This window comes from Ixodes scapularis, unplaced genomic scaffold (genome assembly GCF_016920785.2).
Source record: "Ixodes scapularis isolate PalLabHiFi unplaced genomic scaffold, ASM1692078v2 PGA_scaffold1__304_contigs__length_218370807, whole genome shotgun sequence".
Classification (NCBI taxonomy): domain Eukaryota; kingdom Metazoa; phylum Arthropoda; class Arachnida; order Ixodida; family Ixodidae; genus Ixodes; species Ixodes scapularis.
In genome coordinates, this window is record NW_024609846.1 from 44,113,313 (window position 1) to 44,137,336 (window position 24,024).

At 45.3% G+C, this 24,024-nt stretch overlaps 1 protein-coding gene across 1 annotated transcript; it reads right to left on the reverse strand.

The window, feature by feature from the left end:
• Positions 1-36: 36 nt before the first annotated feature.
• On the reverse strand, positions 37-22,715 carry LOC121046641. Its single transcript, XM_040501113.1, has 5 exons — positions 22,688-22,715; positions 22,370-22,493; positions 19,377-19,519; positions 2,634-2,775; positions 37-328 (listed from the first exon to the last, which is right to left on the reverse strand). The coding sequence occupies exons 1-5, from the start codon at positions 22,713-22,715 to the stop codon at positions 37-39; spliced, it is 729 nt and encodes a 242-aa protein (XP_040357047.1).
• Between the last annotated feature and the right edge of the window lie 1,309 nt (positions 22,716-24,024).

A 24,024-nucleotide genomic window follows, 5' to 3' on the forward strand; every position in this document is an offset into this window, starting at 1 on the left:
TTGGGGATTCTCTCAGAGCAAGTTGATGCAACCACGTCACGGCCAGCTGCCGCAGGAATTCCTAGGGCAGGGGTAACCGGCAGTGTACACGACGGATGTCAGGACAAGAAGGATAGTGGATAAAGTTCCGTAAGAACCGCGCATGCTGGCGGGTGTGGCGGCATCCGTGGCAGCAGATACGCAGGCTCCGTGGGCGTATGGTCCGCAGTGGTCCTCGATCAAAGGCCCCGAGATGCGTTCCATGTGCCTGGCAAAGAACTCGCTCGCCCGTTCTCCGCAGTCCCGACTCACGTGGAAGCTCTTGCACTCCACGAACTCACTGAAAGCGCTGTGCCAAGGAAGTATGGGAAACATGAAAAATGCTTTATCTTATAAGTATTAACACGTTGTTCGTATTTATTTAAATAGTATTCAATACGCCTCGCAAGTGGGCTCATTTTCGTCTTCTGCGCATGAGAAAGGAAGTAGCGCTGTCGTCAGAACGCCGAGCCCTGATTGGCTGATCGCGACCCCCTATCTCAGCGTTGTCTGCTCCTTTGCAACGTCGTCTGCTCGCAACGTCGTCTGCGCCTGTCTTACCTTTCCTGCGACTTTCGGAGCGAACTCGACTTCGCCTTTAAGAGAGGGCAGACGAAATAACTCGAGCAGTACGTTGTTTTTGTCTGAAACTAGCAGACGCGCATCAAGGAGGGAAGTCAAAGGACTCACTGGCGGGGTGTCCCTTTGCGCCGAGGTTTGTTTGCTTAGAACCGAGAGTGAGCGTGTTAGTGTCCGCAAGTTCCCTCCCAAATACTTTTTCCCCCCATTCGTGTGCGGCGAGACCCCTCACTCTTTAACGGCGTCGGCGGGTTGGCGCAGTTAACGTCGTCTGCTTTACGTCTGCTAGTCAAAGCGATGGCTGCTTTACCTTTCCTGCGTCTGTCGGAGATTCACCGCTTTTTCACCGGCGAGAGTCACCGTTGCCTCGGGAAACAAGGAGATAACAAGAGGAAGAAATTGACCTCTTAATCTAAAAGTGAGGTCAGCGATCAAAGTATAATACGGGAAGGGTTCACAAGGGTCGCGCGGGCATATTCCATTCAGCACGCCAGCCGGTCGTGGGCAGACGGTCGCCGAGTCGCGGAGCGCCTGTTAGGCCTAACTGCCCAGCTCGTTTGGTCGCGTTCGGTGGAATCGAGGCCGTTGGAGCTTTTCCCGGGTGTTTGTGGATCCAGCGTTCTTGTTCGTCGTGGTCTGTATCAAGTACTTTTTAATTTTTTCTTGCTGCTTGAAGTCGGGACGCGTCAGAAGCGCAGGTAGAAAAATAAACGTCCGTGGGTCGTCGCGACCGCGACGCTGTCGGCCATGCTGATTTGATCGTAAGAAATGCGTAAGACAGCTTCGGAGCTGCCGTAGGATTTCGTCGTAACCTGCGCAAAACTTACAAAATTTCGCTTCGTGAATACGAATTTGTTCTTAAGTTTTGTCTTACGCACATTTTTGGCGTAAGATCATTTCTTGAATCTGGCCTCTGCACTTTCGAAAGTCGCAGGAAAGGTAAGACAGACGCAGACGACGTTGCAAAGGAGCAGACGACGCACAGATAGGGGGTCGCGATCAGCCAATCAGGGCTCGGCGTTCTGACGTCACCACTACCCCCTGCGCCAGAAGCAGACGAACTTGCCTTCCGCATAGCGCAGAACCGACCAAGCACATATAGCGAGAGGTTAGGCGTATGTTTTTCCACGCAACCTCTAATTGAAGTGTACTATCTTGCGTCGGTTCTGTTTACCGTGTGCCCACGGCTTAAAGCCGCGATAACACCGCAAGTAGATTATGCAAAATACAGTCCGCAGGCAATGGCTGAGTCGTGTTTCCTTTTGTATAGGGTCACACTTCTCATACACCATACAAAAGACAGTCTGCAAATACGAGTCACCGCATTATTCGTATTTAGAATTCCGCGTGCCAAGTTTATCGATGAACTCATTGCCATGCGGCAGTCGAAGCATGGATCTTGCTCTGACTCGCGTTCGAATCTGTATGCACACTTTCTTTTGTACTTGCACTGCAACTTAGACTTTAGGCTGTTCACCGCTCAGCTTACAGGGCGGTAAAAGCTTCGTGCTTGGCGGACCAATCAATCGCCTGCCTTTTATCGCCCCACCGAGTTCCCTTCGTCAGAGTACGCGAAAAGAGCATGATAATGTGACGCAATACAGGCGGTTTACTGGCACAAAAGTCATTCCCTGCCAGCTTAGTGACGAAAGGAGTAGAGACATAAGCTCAAGCAAAAATGTGATGCATGTGTTATGCCACAACTTGCTGTCTCGAGGCTTCGTTGTGCAGACCACGCACCAAAAAGTTATTAAGCTATCGTTGAGCACGGCTTCTCACTGTGGACGATTCCATTTCAAATAGTGAAAACCAAAAGGTAATAAATAAAAAAAATTAACAAAATATCTGTATAATGGACAAAATTCTTGATTAGAAAAAAAAAATTAAACTCCAGTGGTTGTGGTCTCCTTTTTTAAAATGAGGCTTAGTCAAAACCGCAGTTATTGCTAAGGCTTAAACCGAGAACATTTTTTTTAATATTCAGCTAAAAGTGAGTAAAGTCGCAAAATGAGCAAGTGCGGCATGGTGGTGCTTACCAACAGGAGCGTCTGAGACCCCGGTCCACATCTTGTGTCTGGCTGACTGTCTTGGCGAGTTCCAGGGTCCTCCGGTAAGCAGGCGCGCACTTGGTCTCGTCCATAGTCACTTTCCGGTTGCATCTGGCGTGGCGGAGGAAGTCTGCAGAGACGGTAGATGTAGCCATTACGAAGTATTCAGTGCACTACTTACTCAAACTTAAAGTAAAGGGCTGAAAAAAAAGGCCAATATTTTAGAGTTTTCTTGTTGACGATACGAAGTCTTATTTACCACTGAGCTCTGAAAGAGCACGTGACTTTCTGTGATCGATAGTCTCTACCTGTGCAGCTAGTGAATGTCTCTCACATCCGCAAATCTGGAGACGATTCACATTTTCATTTCTGGATAGGAATTTTAAAACTGCTGTGTGCGCCATTGTAGTTTCGTTTCTTATCAGTACAAAGAGAAAGGGTACTCCGAATTCTGAGGTTACTTTACCCATTGCATCTTTATAGGTCATACGCAAAATTTCTGATAGGTATCTTCAACATGCCACTGGGAGCCGCCATAATGGAGGACGTTTGTCGTCTTCCATTGTGGATCAGGCGTGCCAATGTTGGGCGCACCTGCATTCAACTCAATCTACCTTTTATTAGGACAATGTGTTTTACATTCAAGTGCGTTCTGTTCAGTTTCGTCGCAAGAAAAAAAAAAAAGAAAGACGGCGGCAAGATTGTGAAAAAAAGAATGCCTGCAGCAACGAGGTCGCAAGTGTCGTCACCGAAGCAACAAAATTACCGTCCAAGCAAGTGAGTGGTCTTTATCAGATACGCTCTGCGGGAGGTTGGAACTAGACTGTCAATACGTGATCGTATTCTGGACCTACGACTCCCACTTTGCCACGACCAATGTTTTCTTGGTTAAAATATTGGTACGGGAGCCTTCAATATTGCAGAAACTGGATAAATGATCTTAAGTACATAATATGGTTCCTTTGCTTTTGAATATGGTCTAGGAGCTCAGCATTTTTAATACTTGTATTCGCAGTTGTGTGGCATGTTTTACGCGCGTACCATACCTTGCGTAACAATAAAACAAAAGTTATGGACGCCCACGAGCTCACGCAGTTTGAGCGCTGTTCACTGGTCCGCATGCACACTCCTCTCTTCGGATATGCCACAGAGATGTGTGCGTAGAACACACGACCAGAAAGTTTAAAAATAGTTAGAAACTCTTTGCAGAGTTCCTTCATTAGGAAAATTTTAATTAGATCATCAATGCGTGATTGAAAGCCTTCGCGAGCGACTTCATTGGCAGATGACGCTAGCGACACCAAACGCTCCTCAAGAAGCGATGACTCAATCCAACGCACCATCTTGGTTAATTCATAATGACGAATATGTAAATGAGTCATTCTTAAAAAAAAAAAAAAAAAAGTCAACAAGACAAAACTTTTAGTTAGAAGTTTCTTTGGCGCCAAAGTTCCTCGCGGACAACAAATGCGTCGAAATCTTAAGCCTCGCGAGCTGTCACCGACATGCCGCCGCGCCATGCATGCTGCGCGCTTCCCATCCCTCTATACAGGCTCTCACGCATCGGAGTGCCCTCGCTTAAACTGCGCTCAGAGACCGACACCCGAAACTCAAACCACGAAGTCTGGATTGACTGCGACGGGGAGAGAGCTCGATCTGCAGTGAAGCGCGCATGCTAATTGCCGGCCACTTCGGCGCCAAGACCACTCGCACCGTCCGGCTACTTGGCGGGGGGGGAGGGGGGGGGGGGTTGATTTGCAATCTGCCGGCGCCGCCGGACTTCCTGTCACGGCTCGTTTAGCGCTCGGGTGATTGAAGAGACAATTAAAACCACTCACTCCTTCCGCTATCCTCGGGTGAAAAGTAAACAATTAGACGTGCAGCGAGCGAATCTTGAGATTGGTCGGCTCCGATGGCCTCAGGAATTAGTTGCGTTGACCTAGATCGATATCTATATATATATATATATTTTTTTTTATAACTGAAGTTTAGTGGAGTTAACCAGTTAACCGGGTGTTTCAGCGAAGTCTCAAAAATCTCCATAAATGGAATGGTTGAGGTAAAAAGGAGCAGGGGACAAACTGCCAACCACGGCAAACATCAGGAATCGGAATAGCATACTAATAAGCTAGAGAATTAGCAAAATTTAGTAATACTTTTTTTAAATAAGCGAAGATGAACATATGGCTCCAGTTATAAACCTGCTGAGCATCATCGTAGACCACTCGATCAACTCATTTTTGAAGTGCGTAAGGCAGCTGTAGCATTTTATGATGATCCGAAAAAAAACTTTTTGGACGAATTACTAGATTCCGGTTTCCTATGGGTGCACATCTTTGCAGCGGTGGTCGCGCCCCCCGGAGGCCGAGACGCGCAACGGACGTGCGTCATACTTCCATCCAATGAAGGGCGGTAGCTTCGCGCCTCGGCCACCAGGGTGCAGGACCGCCGGCGTGAAACCTAGCAACGCGACCAAATTTTACCAGGTTGATTTTAACCGGAAACTCGAGCAGGAAGGGGAAAACATTTTCTTTACAGTGGAAAAATTTGGGGTTCTTGATAGAATGAGGATGGTTAAATAATATTACCAGCTGAGTTAGAGACTTCGCCTGTCCCTATTACTTTCTCTTCCACAGTAAAAAAATATTTTCCTCCTTCCCCAGTCGCGGGTTAAAATCTTGATGTGAAAGTTCGACCAGCTCGCCTGCGCACTGACGCTATTTGCGTTCAAATTGACCGTTTTTTTCTTCTTTTTTTTTCATCAACGTAAAATATTGCACCTGCCTTAGATCCCTCTCAAAAGAGAAGATTTTATGGGTTTCGATGATGCTCAGGGTGCTTCTAACTGAAACCACATGTTTATTGTCACTAATTAAAAAGATCATTAGTAAATGTCAGTTAACAATCTAGCTAATTAGTATGCTTTGCAATTCCTGACGGGTGCCGACCACCCTATTCTCAACGATTTTAGAAAGGCTTCATTAGACGCTTAGAGCAGCTTTGGATGGACGCCCACCTTGGTATCACATGACACTGTCGCCATTGCTAACCTACAGGGAAGGCACTCACTTGACCGAATGACGTTTTAGCGAACGCCCACGTTTCACCGAATGACACTTTAGCGAATAGTCGGACGCCGCGAAGCGGCGCTTTGGGGTGGGCCAAGTGGGTTCACATTTTTGTAATGAGCCGCCGCAGACTGTCGCCGCGACGCGGCGTAAGCGCAGCGCGCGAAGGGGGGGGGGGGGGGGGGGGGGTAACGCGCGCCCCCGTTATTCGCTGAAACGTCGATTCGCTCAAATGTGGCTGTTCACTAAAACGTCATTCGCTCATGTGATATGCACCCGACCTCCAGATTCTCGTCATTGGTGTGCGCTCTCTGCTGTACCTGCCACCACCGAAGCTTCGAAGCATAGTTTTCGTGTTTTTTTTTTTTTTCTTATCTACTTTAAAGTTACGTGGTTTTTATACAGGTATGTTTGTTTACAATTTTGGTAGCGTCTTGGGTTGCTCCAGACTCGAAGTTAAAAATTATCTGGAACGGTTGGTGAGAACACTTACGTTTTATTTAGTTAAGATATGGCCGAAGACGAGGAGCAGTCTTCGTAGTCTGGTGCCATTATGTTCTGAAGCCCCCCTGCGCAGTCTCTCTGGTGATCTTGCGCCGTATTCTCTTGCGCCGTATTCCCTCGTGCATAGGCTTACCTCGCGGTTGCTTGAACTCGTGAAATCGCGAGGCAATACGCACGACCAGACGAGAGAACAGTATCCGCGGTATTATACTTATACTTTTATACTTATACTTATACTTTTATACTTATACTTATACTTTTATACTTATACTTATACTTTTATACTTATACTTATACCTTTATACTTATACTTTTATACTTATACTTTTATACTTATACTTATACTTATACTTATATTTATACTTTTATACTTATACTTTTATACTTATACTTTTATACTTATACTTATATACTTATACTTATACTGTTATGGTATGTTATGTTATGGTATGGTTTGGTATGGTATGGTATGGTATGGTATTATATTTTATGGTATGGTATGCAATCTGGATATTGCGCGGAACACATGCAAGCGTGCGGCATGTTCCGCCGACGACGCGGCACCTGAGTCGGGTAACGTAACCCGAAGCTCTCAGGGGCAGTTCGAGTCGACAGGAGAAACGTTGTCTCGGAAACCGCTGTAGGTTAGTGTGTGCGTGACCACAAGCTTATAACAAATCTGTTTTACAAAAACAGTGAAAGCTACACTAATGCGGTTTGTGCAGGTGGGTCATATGACCAAGGGGACATACTATAGGAGGCCAATCGTCCCGATAAGACAAGTAATTGAATAATATTTGTTAATTAACTTTTAATGAGTGAGATTAGACATACGGTTCCAATTAGAAACTTGATGAGCGTCATAGGGAACCACTAAATCAGTATTTTGGAAACACTTTGAGAGCGTGGGAAGCCCTGTAGTGCGCCGAAGTTACCACTCCTGGAACCGTCACAAGCCTGGCGAGAGAAAACGCGGATGATAGAGACGGAAAAACAGCGTGGGGCGAATTATTGCACCGCGGTAACCTTGCTCGATGGAACTACACAAGCCTCTAATTATAACCATATGTTTATTTTCAATATTTAAAACGTAAATTAACATTTTTTTTAATTAGCCAAAATATCATTACACGTTCCATGACCGGGAAATCATCTTCATCTGGCCTCCAGTATCACAAATATCAAAATTATATTTCAGATTGATGCGCCAAGTAGTAACTACAGCACTTTCAAAATAGCGCTAAAGACCGCTTTTCAGGATCCGTTCGGTGGAAGGAGAGAATTGTGACGTAATATACAGCGATCTCAACATTTCCACACCTTCCGCATGTCTTACCTGAGCGGTTAAAAACGCTGCACGCCTTCCCGCATAAGCAGCAAGCGCAAGGCAGTTGAGATCTCTGGGTACGATGACTTACACCCGCAGATGGTTTTCCGGCTTTTCCCTCGTCCATTGATATTTTCCAGTCAAGGACATGTGACATCTAAATTCACGGGACAAAAATTAACTATAATTCGCCTCAAACTTTTTTTTAATTTTTTTCAGGAACCTTTTGAGCTTTTCTTTAGAAATAAACCTTGTGTATACGGTTGCTATAATCTCTCCCTCCAGTTAATCATTTATTCCAAGCTATGTGGTCGTCTGTTCATTATTATGCATCGATTTAACAAACCTCGATCCTCCCCCCTTCGCCCTCCCCCCCTCCCCCGTCTTCCCTTCTGGTCAAGGATGGGAAACAAGTGAGCCATTCCACTCTGTGAAAGTGAATGACCAGCGAAGCTGTTTAGCACACGACACAGACCCGCCCCGAGGAGCCGGAGGAAACTAGACACGCGCGACGGGACCGCCACCTCGGGAGAGCGGAAGGAAAGGGAACTAGGCACGCTAGCGGCTTGGAACGACGACAAAGAGAGGGTTGTGCGAGCGTAGACATGGCCGACGCGGGTCGCAAAGCGGCAAATTTTTAAGAACCCTTTATTATCTACCTGAACGCCTACTGATCTTGAAAATGGTGCCAGACCTATTGCTAAATTACCCAAGTATCAAGGAGAATGCAGAGAATGGTGTTCCACGTGCCGCACGTGTCGGCGTCTGCAGCAGAAACTGTTCTAAAGCAAAAGCCAAAAAAAAAAAAATTGCATCTTGCTCGTGCGTTCGTCAACGCTTTAGTTTGGCTACTTACATCGAATCTTTTATAGTGGAAGGCGTGCGCGCGCTGCGCGTCCGGCGCGTGTGGCGGTGAAGGCATAGGGTTTTTAATCACGGCACACGAAAAATCCACGGAACCCTAGCCATAAACAGCTTCGCTATAAAAATCGAAGTTGGGAAATAATACCCTACAAATAAACATACGATTCCAATTCGAAACTTGCTAAGCGCCATAAAACGCCTCTGAATCAGTCAATTTTAAGACGAGTTGAAGTACCGAAACGCGCGAGGGTGGCGGCGTGACGTTGTGCAGCAGGCACTCAACGCCGTGCAAGACCGGCGATGAGAGAAAAACGCAAATTATAATATTATCCGCGCTTTCGCAGTGTTTTTTTTTGTTATCTTTTTAACCTCAAAAATACACTACGAATCGCCAGACGCTCAGTCTCGGACCAAATGTAGCGCTAGCGGTTCGGACCAGATATGGCAAAGTTTCAAAGCAAACGGTTCTCTTACTGAGAGGTTACACCTTATAACTTATGAGTTATTTTCTGAGTATCTTGGTTAAGAACAGCGCGACAAAACAAGGATTCAGTAAAGACGACACAGACGACAGCGCTGTTTCGTCTTTACCTCGTCTTCGTTCTTGTCGCGCTGTTATAAACCAAGATGCTCATCAACCAACTGGCCCAAACATAGCTTTTAGCTAAGCTTGTTTTCTGAAACATTCAATGCAAAATGGGGCCCGTTCCTGGAACTTTGCGCCAGTCAACCCCTTGTATTTGAGAGGTTTCTTGAAATCGCTTACATTAGATGATAACGGTTTATTCCTAAACTTTGACGTTTGGTCTGTGCCGTTATGGGTACACTCTTAATCTGGGGCCGTCAAACGTCACGGTCATAGCCGTGACGTTCAAAGTTTTCAGGACTTAGCCGCGAACCGATCCGGCCCCGTCAAAATAGCCGTCTACAGCGTCACGGCTGCAGTTGGCCCTTCCCCTCTTTGATGGTGCGAATGGCTATTAGGTGGCTCCGTAGGCGGCCCTGTAATTTTTGGCGGCCCGTTTGCGCAGGGCCGGCAAAAACGGGCCGGCTATGCGCATAATAGCGGGAAAAAACACTCTGCTCTCCACTAGATGGCGGCAGTAGAGGCCGCCCAGTGTTCTCCGCGGGCGCAGCCAGCGTGCAAGGACGATGAATTTCGAACGTACGAAGTACGAATCTAATCGGAAGCATCTGCGGGTGAGATTTGTTTTCTTATCATGGTGATGTAAGCCTACGTTAGAGAATGCGCCGAAGCCGCGGGACAGTGAGTTAGTTCTTCAGGATGCTCACGTCGAAAAATACCAAAGGAATTCGACGCGGGCGGTGTAACCATGAGGAAACATGTGAATGCGATGGGTTCACACGGCCCGCTGATCTGGCGGCACGACCAGCACGACCACCCTTACTGAGCCAACTTGGCTGGTGCCGTTACTGCGGGCACAGTCCTCTTCAGCATAACCGACTGGGTTTTTATGTAGCTCACTAGCTAATAACGAATTAGAGTCCATTGCTAAAAGAGTTCCAACTAGTAACTTGTGTTTTCGCCAACAAAGGACAAGTGTGACCCTGTCCTGGATGATACAGGTATCTATACACAATATTTTTGCATTTTAAAAAGCACGTTTGGAATCGCCTCTTTTCATATTATTCAGATACCGGCTGGCGTAGCCGGTGGAAAGCGGAAAACAGGTTTACTTCGTTTCACCTTAGCATGGACTTACCATAACGGCTACAAGCGCGGACTTTTCGCGTTTGACGCCGGGTCGGCTGTGCACAAGCGCTCGTGGTGGGGGACAATTTTTAAAGTTATCGGGTCACAGTCGCAGCCCTTACGGTTTGCCTATGGTAAGGTGAGGCAAAGAAAGCTAGCCGGCTTTGCCTCGACGGTGGCCACCAGCGTTTTACAGCGACAAGGTGTAAATAGTTTATAGGGGTGTACTTTTCTCCTGCCGAAGTGTCCGCCGATAGAGCACGGCGTATACGGCGCACTCATCAGCTTGCCCCGTCCGAGGTATATAGTCGCGCATCTCGGCCGGCGTCGACAATCGCGTTGAGCAAAGTAGGACGGCCATACAAGGAACATTTATACTAAAATTGATGATGAATGAAACATCTAGAATACACTAAGTTTGCCCTTGTGCGTCCACCCTCGTTTGCTCACACGGCCGTCGACGTCGGCCGAAACGTTCTTTTTGTGTGAACGAGTTTATAAGCTTTTATCAGGCCGACTAAATTTAAGAAATGTATTGTATTAAAAAATATTTTTGAAAAAAAAAATCAAATTATCTGCTTTACAATATTCGACGCAGTTTAGTAAGGTCTTTACCCTGACTTGACCATACTTTTAAATTTAGTAAATACAGAAAGTTAATTGTTCAAAATCTTGGACACCATAATTATTTGAACATCAAATTTTATCAATTTTCATATTAAACTAAATTAGCTTTTTATGTGCAACGCGTAGTTTTTGAGCAACGATTTAGCCAGCGTTTCATAACGCAGCCTGTATGATTCAGCCATGGACCTGTAGATCCTGGCAAGTGGACAACCTCAGCTCCCCTGCCTCCAGGTGGCGTAAAAATTTACTGTTTTGTTCCCAGTCTTCAAACTGCCATCAAAGCTATAGGGTCTATCCATATGACGTCAGACTGCTTTTTAATGTCGAGTAACTACAAACAAGCATGGCCGCCGAAAGCAAAGTGGTAATCTTAATGACAAATTTCTTTTGCTTTTTTTGTCCGTGGAGCATATGAATAAACGTTATGTTAGCGGCCATGTTTGTGGCCGATGACTCAGCATCTAAATAGACTCTAACGTCCAGCAAGCTACTTTCTAAAAAAAAAAAGCTGTTTGATAAATTTTAGAACGCAGTTAATATACAAGACATGTTCTCTCTCCCTTATTCTCTTATAATAAAATGCTGAAAATTCTTAATCGCAGCAGCATCGTGCCTTGACGACAGAGGCAACTGGCCTTCGGACGTGCCGCGGAGACCCGTCTTGTGGCACGAAGCTCCGGCTGACTGCAACACACTTGGCTCGGAGAGCGCACCTTCAACTGCGGCGGGTCCTAGTTCGCGAAGTGTGTCAAGTGAAAGGAACACCATGCTTCCACCAATGCTTCAGCAAGTGATACAAGTTTTCATTTACGTTTCTATTTTATTGTTTGAATTTGGTATTTATTAGAACAAAGCACCACCTGTATCTTCAGCTGTGCTTCTAATTTAAACAAATAAATGGATTGTTTACCTGCGGACCCACTGTTCTTTTAAATGTTTAGAAACCATCGGTCTTGCCCTTGAGACAGTTCCTGTATATTTACTTTTCCCTAGAGCACTCGGGAAGTCAATCTCTAAAGTATACAAGTTGAGCTTGGCAATGCTTTTCCAATATATTTTGCGACTCAAAAATAAAGTTGCGACGGGACTATGTGCATGACGTCTCACAAGAAGACGTCAGGCTCAGTGGTACGTCACAGCTTTATTTTTATGGTGAATATTTGCTGTACTCCTCAATTCCCTGGCTTTCTTTGTGGATCACAGTCCTGGACCCTCTGAGATACTCTGCGGGGAAGTGGACGACGGGACATTTTTATAGCCAGCAGAAAACGGGCCACCTAGAAGACGGGCGAGCTAGAAAACGGGCCAGCTAGAAAACGGGCCAGCTAAAAAAACGGGCCAGCTAAAAAGCGGGCCAGCTAGAAAACGGACCACCTAGAAGACGGGCCAGCTAGAAGACGGGCCAGCTAGAAAACGGGCCAGCTAAAAAACGGGCCGGCAAGATCCAACTTGTCACGGCAAATTTTGGGGCCACCTAAAAAGGGATGGCAAACAGGCTGGCAGTTTTAGGTGGCCCCAAAACTTGCCGTGACAAGTTGGATCTCATTTAACACGGCTATAGGTGGCTCCCTAGGTGGCCCCAGATTAAGAGTGTACATTTGGACGGAGGCTGAGGGCTCGGAGATACGTAGTTCATTTTTGCGATTAAAAAAAAGAACACTTCAATTTTTTTTCGGGAGCCTCCCGTACACTGGAGTGTGTGTGTGTGTGTTTGTGTGTGTGCGTGCGTGTGCGTGTACGTGTACGTGCGTGTGCGTGTGCATGTGCGTGTGCGCGTGCGCGTGCGCGTGCGCGCGTGTGTGTGTGTGTGTGTGTCTGTTGCGGGGGGGAGCAAAGCTTGGTGTTGCCCCTTCCCCCCCCCTTCCCGGGTAAATTAAGACCTTTCTGCGTATGGCCTAAATAATATGTTATTCTAAGCGCTGATCGCGAGTATTGAAAATTTCATTGAGCTTACCGTAATGACCCGGCTGCGTAACGACGCCTGAGCTATTAGGGAGTTTTTGTAAGCGGTCTTCGCTGCCCCGTGACGTTCTCCGCAATCCGGGGCTCTGCAGGCAAGGCTAGCGTCGCGCATGCGCAATAGTGGCGTCTTCGTTCCGGAGAGCGTAGCGGAGGTGGGAAAACGCTCTACGAAAACTCCCTATTAACTTCCGTATTGAAAAGGTGCAATCAGCTGTGGGCACAATGCTGTCACAAATTACTCAAATTTCTCTAAAATGTAGCAGGATGTAGCAAAAAATTATCAAGTCGCCGGAAATATCACGCCAGTGATATTTCCGGCGACTTGATAATTTAATAATCCTATCAGAGCGAGCGGTGGTCGAATGTTCGTCCAACAGCAGTGTATGCGCCATCTTAGAATGTTTACAAATCTTCGATTCGTCGCATATTGCTCGCACAGCTTAACCTAACGTGAGAGCTATTTGAGTCTCTGTGAAGATGAGAGCGGCAGGGAGGTCTTTTTGTTATCCTGCCTTCATCACGAGCTTTTTGACATCGAGCGTGCACGCGCGGTCGATGCACGGCGGAAGACAACGATCGCGTGCTGGAAGCCGGATATCTGAAAATGTCGACTTGTTGTTTCCATTTCGTCAGCGATCGTATTGTATTGGGATAACCAAATGTACCTCCTAAACCCCCACTACAATTTCTCGTACACACGATTTCTTGCGCTTGTAAAAGTCACGCGAACCGACGGCGTCTAGTGTAAAGGGCGCAAAGTAGCATGCCGTTCGTCATTCACTGACGCCATTGTACCACCGAAGGTACAGTCACCGAAGTACCAAACAACCGTTGCAAATGCCTTCCTTTGTTCTTCTTTTATTCGGGGAATCGGTATGCATTGAAACTATAACTAAACATGGACATACCTCCCTCGGCACCAGCGGTGTATGTTTAATGTACACAGCGTTGTGCATGACGATAATAGGCTCGTTCGATTTAGCTGCACCCTCTGCACCAGTGCAGAGAAGTGTACGGTGGCGTACTTCCGGACGTATCTCAATGCACATACCGAAAGTGCACTGCCCTACACTTTTCTGCAGCAAGCAGCATGTGCAGGTAAATTGAACGAGCCTTTTCCGCTGTAGTTTTGGCAAGCCACCACTGAACGCGTTTTGCCTGCTGGACGCGTTGTACGCGCCCCATTGTAGTCGTACATCGCGCGCTAGCCGCATCAAACCAAGTCTCCCGTGCCTGGGAGAGCAGTCACGATGAAATTTGGATGTCAACAATGATGGCTCCGGGTGCGCGCCGACTGGCGGCAGCGCAGGTAACTGACGCACGAAAGGGTCTATATTATCCGGGCTCAAACTTCAATTTATCTGAATGGAGTAAAGCCGGGCTTAAAAGTTATTTAGAAAAAAAGTAATGAGACACAGTTTTATTTTTCCTTTTTCTGAACTGAACGTTTTGTATGTTTTTTCAATCGTTCTATGTGTCATACTTTTTTTTTTTCATTCCATAGCGTAGCGCTCAATCTTGTAAGTAAGTGGTACACTACAACGCCGCGATTAGAAATTTACTAGTTCACGGTACCTCGGAAATTGTAATTGACGACAAAATGTAATAAATCTGGTAGAGTTGCGACGGGAAAAAAAGATCTAAAGCCAAGTAGGGATGGTTTGCAATAAGCTTCGAGTGTATCTTGTTGTTATTTGTTTGTTATGGTTTTATATTAAAATCACTCTGTTCAGGTAGGCGTATCTTTCTATTGACGAGTTTTACCTTGTATTTGTTAATCTACTTTCAGGGCTTATTAGACCGCCAGGCGTTCTAAAAGAAATTGATTTGAAAGAGAAAGCTGGCGAGCGAACATGCCGTGACAGCCTTGAGCTCGAGCCGCTAGTGCCGTCTATTTCGTTGAAGTCGCCAATCGGCCCCGTTTCTTATTTTATTGCTTTCCTGATTTTTGATAGTTCCGCGTAGTTTGTGTTAATTACAATTAGCGCCGCCTTGACGTTTTGTTTTCAATCATGCCGGCTGAACACACGCAGAGGGATTGCTCGCTTTTTCCATCTAAGCTACAGCCCGTTTCGATCACTCATATACTTCTTTCGCAAGCGTGTCTGTAAATAGCACAGGAAATATCTGCCATGAAGATTTTTAGAACAAACTGATTTTCTAGATTTTAATATCTTGCTTGAGCGGAATCGAAGTTTCCGTGTAAGGTAGTCTAAGACGAGATTCGTTGAAACACCTGTTTGTTTACATCTCCTTAATTATAGTTCGCAAAGATGCGTATTTCTCGTCTGCACTTTTTTTTGTGTTATTTTTTTTTTACTCTTATATAGTTGTCTTCGTTCCCTTCGGTGACCCCTTGGTATCTTTAAATCGGACCGGTAGCACACTTTCGCACTGATTTATTTTTTTTTAATTTTTAATAAGCGATGTTATATATTTCAATCTAAAAAAGCCCGTGCGTCTCCTGGACCCTCATGTTTGCAGACTGTCTTTTGTATAATGGTATGAGCAGTGTAACCCCGGCTTAAGAGTAAGTTCTTTTGTTCGTTTTTTTTTTTCTTTTGCCATATTTCGTTCGTGCCGAAACGAGGATCCTATGAGAGCTAATGGAATTCGATATTACTTTGTATTACTGTTTGCAATCACCTCCGCAACTTTGTTCTGCAAACATCCGCGAGCGATTTTGGATATCGTCTTTCGTTGAGAGCCTCTACCGTACCTGAATAACCGTGCATAATATTCTTCTGGCGCAGTTTCAGCCTGCTGATTGAATCGAATCGCTTGATTCATAATGAATGAGTCTACTTCTATGGAGTTACTATTATTTACAGTAGAGGTCCAACCGGCGCAATGTGCGGTTTCAGATTGAAGCTGAAGGCAGCCAGTCTGAAATTGACATCCGGTAATGCATTTCTTCGGGAAAAAGTGGGTGCATATTTTCACTGCGCTTGATTATAAGAGCAGGTATCTCGAATAATGTGTGCGAACTAGATAGCTTGGATCAACACTCAGTCACGTGGACAAAAATATTGAGCGTTATGGCCTTTTTCTTTTTTTCTTTTTGTTTTTTTTTTTAAATTCAGGGGTTTAAAAATTGTGGTAAAATGGCTTCGTGCATGCAATTCTGTACACTGACCGACATTGTTGGCGCTAACACGGCATCAGCGCTTTTCTGCAAGATGTTTTACGTGCCAAAGCAACGAACATCACCTCTAAAATCAAGACAGACGTCAAGAACTACATACTAACACTGGATCAGCGCCTATCTGTACATGTAGACGATGAAAATAAAGTAAAGCAATGACTGTGACTTGCGATATATAACATTCGTTTTATGTCCTTTGATTCTCATGTATGGGCGCAAAGCTAAGTAATTCCAGCGTTCATAAGTCATATCTGCATGTTCCAAAACGATTAAAATGGGAAAAAGAGAGAAAAATCTTACCGCAGGATAAATTCAGCACACTATAAAAAAGAGAAACACCTTTTCTATTGTACGCACTTTAACTGTTTTACGCGTTTTAAATGCTCGTAAATGGGGGTGGGGTCTTTTTAGTGACACATATCTCTCAGGTTAACAATATTAGCAGCATCGAAATGTTGACACTCCTTGAACAAGTCCTACGTTCTTTTCTACCGTTATTCTTGCTTAGATTCGCAGTTTGTCTCACTTACAATGGAACATAGGACTGGACCCGGAATACTAGGAAGCAAAACGTCGCTCACTGATCGGAAAAATGCTGTAATTACGGCAAATTTCCTTTGATAATGTTTATAAAGTTAGGCATACTTTTCGCTACAACCCAAGTAAAAAAGGAAGTTTCTGTTATTTTCTACCGACGTGGGATGCGAAATGCACAGAAGCACCGCAAAAGAGGACTGCGGGCTATACGAAACGGCGGGACGAGGCGGGAAGGAGGAACGGAAACATCGCCACCTGCTGAGATTGGTCAGCGCCACGCCGGTGACCATTCTCGGCAGGTGGCGCTGTACCGGTCTCTTCGTCCCGCCGTCTTTCCTGGCCCCACTGACTGCTGTCTGCTTCAACTTGAAGCTGGAAATCCCATAGACACTCGCGCTAGTTGAACCTCTAGCCTACATTATAATAATAACTTTATGACTGCTTCAGGGCATATTAAGTGTGCTCTACGGAACAAAACTCGAGGCAAAGTTTCCCTACAAAAACTACACGTCGCACGGAACGAATATATGGGCCTCCTACCGTTTACTGCCATGACGAATTTTGAGAGAGGCGCATCAAAGTATTCCGGACGCATACATATACATATTATTATTGTTGATAAACATTTTGCGGAGAAATATTACGGGCACACGAACGCAGCGTTATGCTTTCTACATTAAGGTTATACTAAATTTTCGGCATTGCATTGCAATTAATCGAAACAAAGGTACATATTCGATTAAACGTTTCTTGTGCATCACCTAAACTTAGAAAAATATATATTTGAGAAAACATTAACGCTCGTGTCCCGTTTTGCTACACTCCGTTAAAAAAAGAAAAAAGCAGCTGGAGAGCATTTCCTATGATTTGACGTAGAATGTTGAATGTTGAATGTCATTGAATGTTGATAAGTTGGCGACAGGGTTAAAACGGCAGGGAGGTCTTCCAGTTGTCCTGCCTCCAGAGCGAGCTGACCTACCTTCGTCACGATTTTGGCGTCTTTTTAAGCTTCGAGCGTGCAGGCGCAGCCAAAGAAGCACAGAGTGCAACGAACGCGTGCAGGAGGTCGGGCGTATCCGAAAAGGACGCCGTTGTTGTCCTGTAAGTGACTATGAAAATGTGCCACCCATGAGCGGCGCATCCAAGGTTTCGGCTTCCTATAGACGATTCCATTTAGCGCTCTCTGGGCGGCACCATTTTTTTTTTTGGAATAGGATAGAATAGAATAGTTTATTCCAGGTTTCTTTCTTTTGTTTGACAGCAGCGCCCTCTCCATACATCCGGGAAATTCAGCGGGTTCGGTGGGGCAAAACGGGAGGTTGCCATTCTCCATCTTTGGGCTGTATCGGCGGGCTGTACGGAACATCGAACTCTTACTCGTGGCTGCCGCTGTGAAGTGGTTTGCGTTCTTAGAATAGTTATGGCTACTCCAAAATCACCCTAGAGCTCTCTGTTGTTCTACTTCGGTAAATGATCAACTGACATATCTTTTTTCCGTTACTTAAATAGCAGTTGAGTCATCCGGCAGTACTACCCTCAACTACTCCGTGTAGTGCGGCAGGAGAGCACGTTTTTATTTATTATTTCAGACATCCACTCATGGTCGCTAAAGGCCTACACCAGTACGAACGTTGTAGAGTAAAAAAGGTACAGCCACCGGATTCACTTTTCGCCGGGGAGACCGGCCAGTCTGACACAGTTTTCCCTATTTCTTTTTTATTTGCAAGCAGATAACAGCGCAATTGAACTCTGTCAGTCTTTTTTATCTAGCGTAGTAATTCACGATAACTGGCATACCAAAATCTGCGCATCTGCGCTTGAAATTCCCAAAATGACGCGATTTTAAACAGAGATTGTACGCCAGCCGGATGCTAGGTACTGCCCACTCGGCGGAGCAGACGATATCCGGGCGAGAGGGGGAGAGCATTTTTTTCTCTTTTTATCCTCTCTGCTATGACCCTAATGGAGCGGTCTATACTGCCTCTACGGCGCACAAATGCAGTGGCCAACCGAACAATTTTCGACCTATTCAGATGCGTTCTTGTTACCGGGCATGCGAAAAGCAATAGACGTGTAGCGTATGGCACGCTGTGTACTGCATAATACCTTCTCCACACCGAACACGAGGCTCAAAAAGGCGCGATCACACATCTTATGCCGTGACTGAAACCAGAGGGAGCGCGCTGGTGAGCGGGTGAATGCTCGACGTTATTGAATATGGGACATGGGAAGCAAAGAAAGAGGTCTTCCTCTCTTTTTTTGCGTTTCTTTCCGGACTAATGCACCGGACACATTGCTAACACATCGCGGAAAAAAATGCAGTATGCAAAGCACTGTCTGAGACATAATTCTTTCTTGTACGACGGCCACGTACGAAGCACACACACACGTATGAAGCATACATGCTTCTAAGATGTTTGAAACGTGCCCTCAGATAATTATGTGGTCGTGTCTTCAGCGAATATCGCGTCTTCTGTGCGATGGTTCAAGTCAATCACTTAAGAGAACAGCCCCAAGCTACCTGTTCTCTTAAACAGTCTTAAATTTTTTATCATCAAAACACCTCAGAGTATTCGTCTATTTGTCCCACGTGTACGTGTGTTTTGTTCTCCACAGATGCACGCAGGTGTGTGTATTTTACTCGAGAAAAATACGCCTGTATGTGTTTTTTAAGCACAAATTACCTTTTTTTAAAAATTTAGTTGTTTTTTTTTGCTTTTGCGCATGGGTATGTGCAGATGTATAGATATATTTATTATATCAATTTCCTCCGCTCTAGTCATGAAAAGACGTTGGAACCTAACAAATTGTAAACTCGCAGCTGTTTTTATGTTCGATGGTTTTTGTCACAAATGTACAGCTTTTGGCAAAAAAAAGTGATATGATTTGGTCTAGTTTGATGTATGGGCATGTGACGGCGTCTTTGGGAACTTCAATTATCTTGAAGGTGGTAATACCCGCACGTGAAAAGAAGGACCCCTACCGTCCTGCGTATCTCCCGGCAGGCAGACTTCGGCGATGGTTTCCTTCGCACCCGCCACCACTTGGTTGAAGAGCCGCTGAAGCGCGGCGTCGAAGCACTGCGCCGTGTGTTTGTCCACGCAGTCCACCACACGCTTCAGTTTCCTGCAAGCGAAACGAGTCGTTGCAGCGCTTCTCTTATCCGCGGCAGAATGCATTCTCTGACACTTTGCGAAACTATAGCCAGTAAGTAAGCCACGCTTACGAGCATTGCCACTCCAATCCCGGATTTTTTTTTAATTTTTTAGCGTAGAAATTCGTGATCGATCGTTGCGATTCGAAAATATGACCTCTTGAGCTCTAGATGGGATGTCTGGAATCTAAGATGATAATCTATCGCACTGTAGCACACCGTCGTGGCACCTCTGGAAGGCAAAAATCGTTTCCTGCAATTTCAAGATAAACCATTAGACACGAGGCAACCAGGGTAACCATGATTTTCAGCCACAATGTGGCTGAAGTATTCCTTCTCTGAATCGTGCTTTAGTTAAGCGGTTCGAAACAACCCCAGGTAGGAGGCTTGAGTATCTCGGCCTATAGGTTCCCGCATATTGTTTGTGACCGGGGAATGTTTCTGGGCCAATACATGGCACCCTTAGCTACCGTCGCGAAAACGCGCGAGAGTGACCAAGGACTCAATACCAGTTTAGAGAACGTTCAATGCTTTAACATTCAACACTCACCTACACCCCCCCTCCTTTTCCTCCTCTCCTGGCCCCTCGGTGCCACAAAATTTTAAACGTTCTTTTTCATTAAATTTTTGTCACGCCTAGGTCTGTACCTAGCCAAATAAACTAATACGTGCGCCTATCATAATCGAAACCATGAGACAGGGAGGAACAAAGTAACAGAGCTGCCTTTCTTATTATGCACCTATGTGCCCCATATTCCATACACCGTGTAAAAGGCCCATATAAAAAAGAAATATGGAACTTGATTATAGTTTTATCGATTAACTTTCCGATTTTAAGTTGTTTGAGACAATTTTTCATATGTTATACACGAATTATAATATAAACCACAGAATATTGTTGGTGTGGTGTGCCCTATCCGTTCAAACTATAGTTTTTTTATTATTATCATTGAATACAAGGGCTAAAGACAACGCCACTTACGTGCCATCTGATTGAAAAAGTAGGGTAGACAACAATAAGACGAACATCAAATGGGCCTGTGCAATTTTTCATAACAAAAGATAAAAAAATATAGCATATGTTTTGTTTTATATATAAGGGATATGATTAATATCGGTCGTGTTTTTTTAGTCCCGGAACTAATATAGATAAAGGGCATATATTACAGAACCCCTTATGGTTCTTTTACTCTACCCTACTGATACAACAAAGGTTTAAATTGCAATCACGGCTGGACGATGACCTCGGTCTGGCTAATTGCAGACTGCATACGTACCATCGGCCACAAATGATGCACGCTCCATAAAATATCGATCGCCGACACTCGATTTCGTAGTGAGCGTAGCGCCTAACCTAGGTATATCTTGGACGATGGGAAGAAAATCGCTTTTCTGACGGGTCGAAGTGCTCCGTCGTCTTAGATTGCCTCTGCCAGACAGGGTTGGGTTGACTAACTCTTCTTCGATAAAAACACCGTCCGAGCACGACATCATTGATCAATTCGGTACCCCACTTTGTTTTGGAGACGCTTATATATATAAAAAAAGAGATAGAGAGAAAGAGAAAGAAAGAGAGAACAAATAGTAAGTTCTAAATACCTGGCAAGAATCGGTAGCTCTAAGACAAAGGCACACGGCATGCTTTGTTGTCAGGATTTCTATTACGGGTCGCCCAGGCACAATGACGCAGTCCTTCGACCAAGCAAGAGCTCATGTACGTCCAGCAGCTTCTCTGAGCGCTACGGAGAATTCTCAATCGAAATAACCAATGTTAAAAGAAAAAATCTTTCGCCGATGCACATAGCAGATGAAAGGACAGATGGAGCATATTGAGAGCCATGCATGCATGCTGAAGCACCGTCGCACACACATGGACTCACACGCAAGCTTTTATTCTTCCCCAGAGAGGCATAGACCTCCTGTAGTATCCTTGTTTTTTGTAGGCAGCCGACAACAACAACAAAAATATTCTGAAGGTGGATTCACCAGCGTGGCCAACACGCATTCAATATAAAAGATACCAACCTGTCGCTGAATAAAAGCAATGTCACGCTATTTCCCTTTCTCAAAGAACTCTCTCCAGGCTATGCGCTGAAAAAATATGAAACGTTCAAGGTACCTCCGGGCAATATGTGCTGAAGCACCCTATCAGGCATTTTTCGGGTTCGACGGTCTTCGCAAGCTCTAGTATGTCTACATTTGTAAAACTTTCCGAAATATGAAACCTCAGTTTCGAATTTAATTAATAAATTGAACAATATCTTTTTCAGAAGCAGGCAGGTACGCAAAAGATGCATGAAGACTGATTTAGCTCATATTGTCCGTGATATACAGTGTCTTTGAGAGCTTTGATCTACACAATCTCAACTTATCGTCAATTCTATATGTGGAGTTTCAGAACAGCTGGTTCAATGATAGTGTTCGAAAAACGTCTGTGTGATTTTTTGTTGCCGCCGGAAGATTGCTTCACCGCTCTATTGTAACATCCTCCTTTGTCTTTCAGCTCGACAAAACCGACTATACACCAAAGTTCGCCTCATTTGCATTCATTCCTGCATTGACTGCTCTGTATTCATACTTTCGTTTAGCTCGAACATTTCTTCATGTAATTCTGGTGCAGAGAAATTGCTTTCTTCTTCTACTCTAGGTACGTGCATACGTTATCGCTGTATTACGGATGCGTTTTTTGAAGAGGTCTTCATGTAGGACGCCTTGCACGCGCAATTTTATAAATTTATGTTATTGCACTAGATGCGTGACCGTGTGATTTCGCATGGTTCAAACCTTCCAGATAACCTGATTTAGATAGGAATCACTCTCACCTGCAGACATGGTGAAGCTCAGGCTTACTGGTGACCAGGGTGATGTCTTCACCTTTGGTGACGCTCTCCAGGGAAGAGAGACATCGCTGGTACTGGTCGTTGGTGCACTGCTCCGACAATACAGCTGCGCCAGATTAGGAGTGAAAAACAGTGTGCAGGTTGTAGTTAAAAGTACAGTCACTCGAAGACTACGAGCGCTGCCAATGGCCACAAATTGCCTGTTTGTCGCTTTTTAAAGCGAGAACAACGCGCACCATAGAGAAAAATGTTTAAAAGGGACCGTGCAACAATATTGGACACGAACGTTTCCTAATTTACACAAAAAGAGAGTTTTCACTGATGTCATTTCGTCCACCATTTCGTTGTTATGGGCAGACTGGCGCGTGCAGAAGGCGAGCACTCCGAAGATTCACATTACACGCAAACTGGTAGTCCGCGAAAGCTCATAAGTTTCATCACGCGGACATCTAACAACAAAATGGCGGATCGACGTCATCCGAAAACTGGCGACGTGCGCGATCGAAAGCGTCGCTGTGGTTGGCCTTCCTCGATTGGCCGAATGCTGACTATGACGTCAGCAAAGGATTTATTATCGACGGAAATAGGAGGAAGTTAATAACTTTAATTTTGACGGTGTTGGTAGTGTTGCATTGAGAGCGCAATGATTTCAAGCTTCTACCATGCTATTTACAAACAACATCGAACTTGTTGTTAGCAAGGTAATGACGCCACGGGAGGGAACCATAGGAGGGCGCCACCAAAACATATCGCCGCTAATAGTGGGTCCCAAGTATATTCCACGCACCACCACTGGACAAGGAGCGACTTTTTAATCGCGAGATATCAAAGATAAACATTTTCTTTCAGTTTCTCCTTCGCAAACGTTGATGAGAAGGTTGGAGGGGAAGGGAAAGGGGGAGGGGGGAAGGGGGAGCGGGGGAGGGGGAGGGGGAGGGGAGAGGCAGCACTGTTGGTGCTGTCAACAATCCGGTCCCCACAATTTTGTCATCAAGCTTCGCGATCCCCCTGGTGAAAATATTCAAATGCGGCTCATGCTGTAGATACGAGGACTGCGTGAGCATTCAATTTGTACTCGTGACAATCAATGCCTCGGCATGCATTCGGTTAATGACTCGTGCTCAATCGCTGCGATGCCGGAAATAGCCGAATCTTAAACAATGCGTGGAACTCAGCGCGTGCCCTCTCATTTGCCGACCCCAACGCGTGGCTCTGTTATACGATGGCGGCATATAATTGGCTCCAGATCACGTGGCTGCTTTTTCTAGTTGCAAGTTGAGGGGGTGGATGCTGCTCGTTTTCCTTGATGTTTTCTGCAACGGCCGTCGCGTGGAAAAAACAACAAAACTACTAACGCGTGTCTTATGCCTTATAAATGCCAACGATTAATTTTAACCGTTATTCACTGAAAGTACAACAATTGATTCATCGCCCCTTCAAAGCGGCACTAGCGGAAAGTATCTTATTGTATCGAGTAGAGCCACTAAATTTACGCTTCACTGTAGCGACCCTTGAGCCATTTGGGTGATTAAAATCATTGTTGCCAGTTATCTCAGATTTATCTGAAATTGTGCTAAACGGTCTGCCATCTCGCAACAGTGTTAAAACTGTCAGCGGCAGAGCAAGCAGTATGGCCT

Excerpts from the sequence above, each read along its gene's own strand:
- LOC121046641 (XM_040501113.1), bottom strand. The coding sequence starts at position 22,715 with ATGACATCAGTGAAAACTCTCTTTTTGT. Across the intron at positions 19,520-22,369 it reads GAGCTTCACCATGTCTGCAG|GAAACTGAAGCGTGTGGTGG; the intron begins GTGAGAGTGATT and ends TTTCGCTTGCAG. Across the intron at positions 2,776-19,376 it reads GCCGGGAGATACGCAGGACG|ACTTCCTCCGCCACGCCAGA; the intron begins GTAGGGGTCCTT and ends CCGTCTCTGCAG.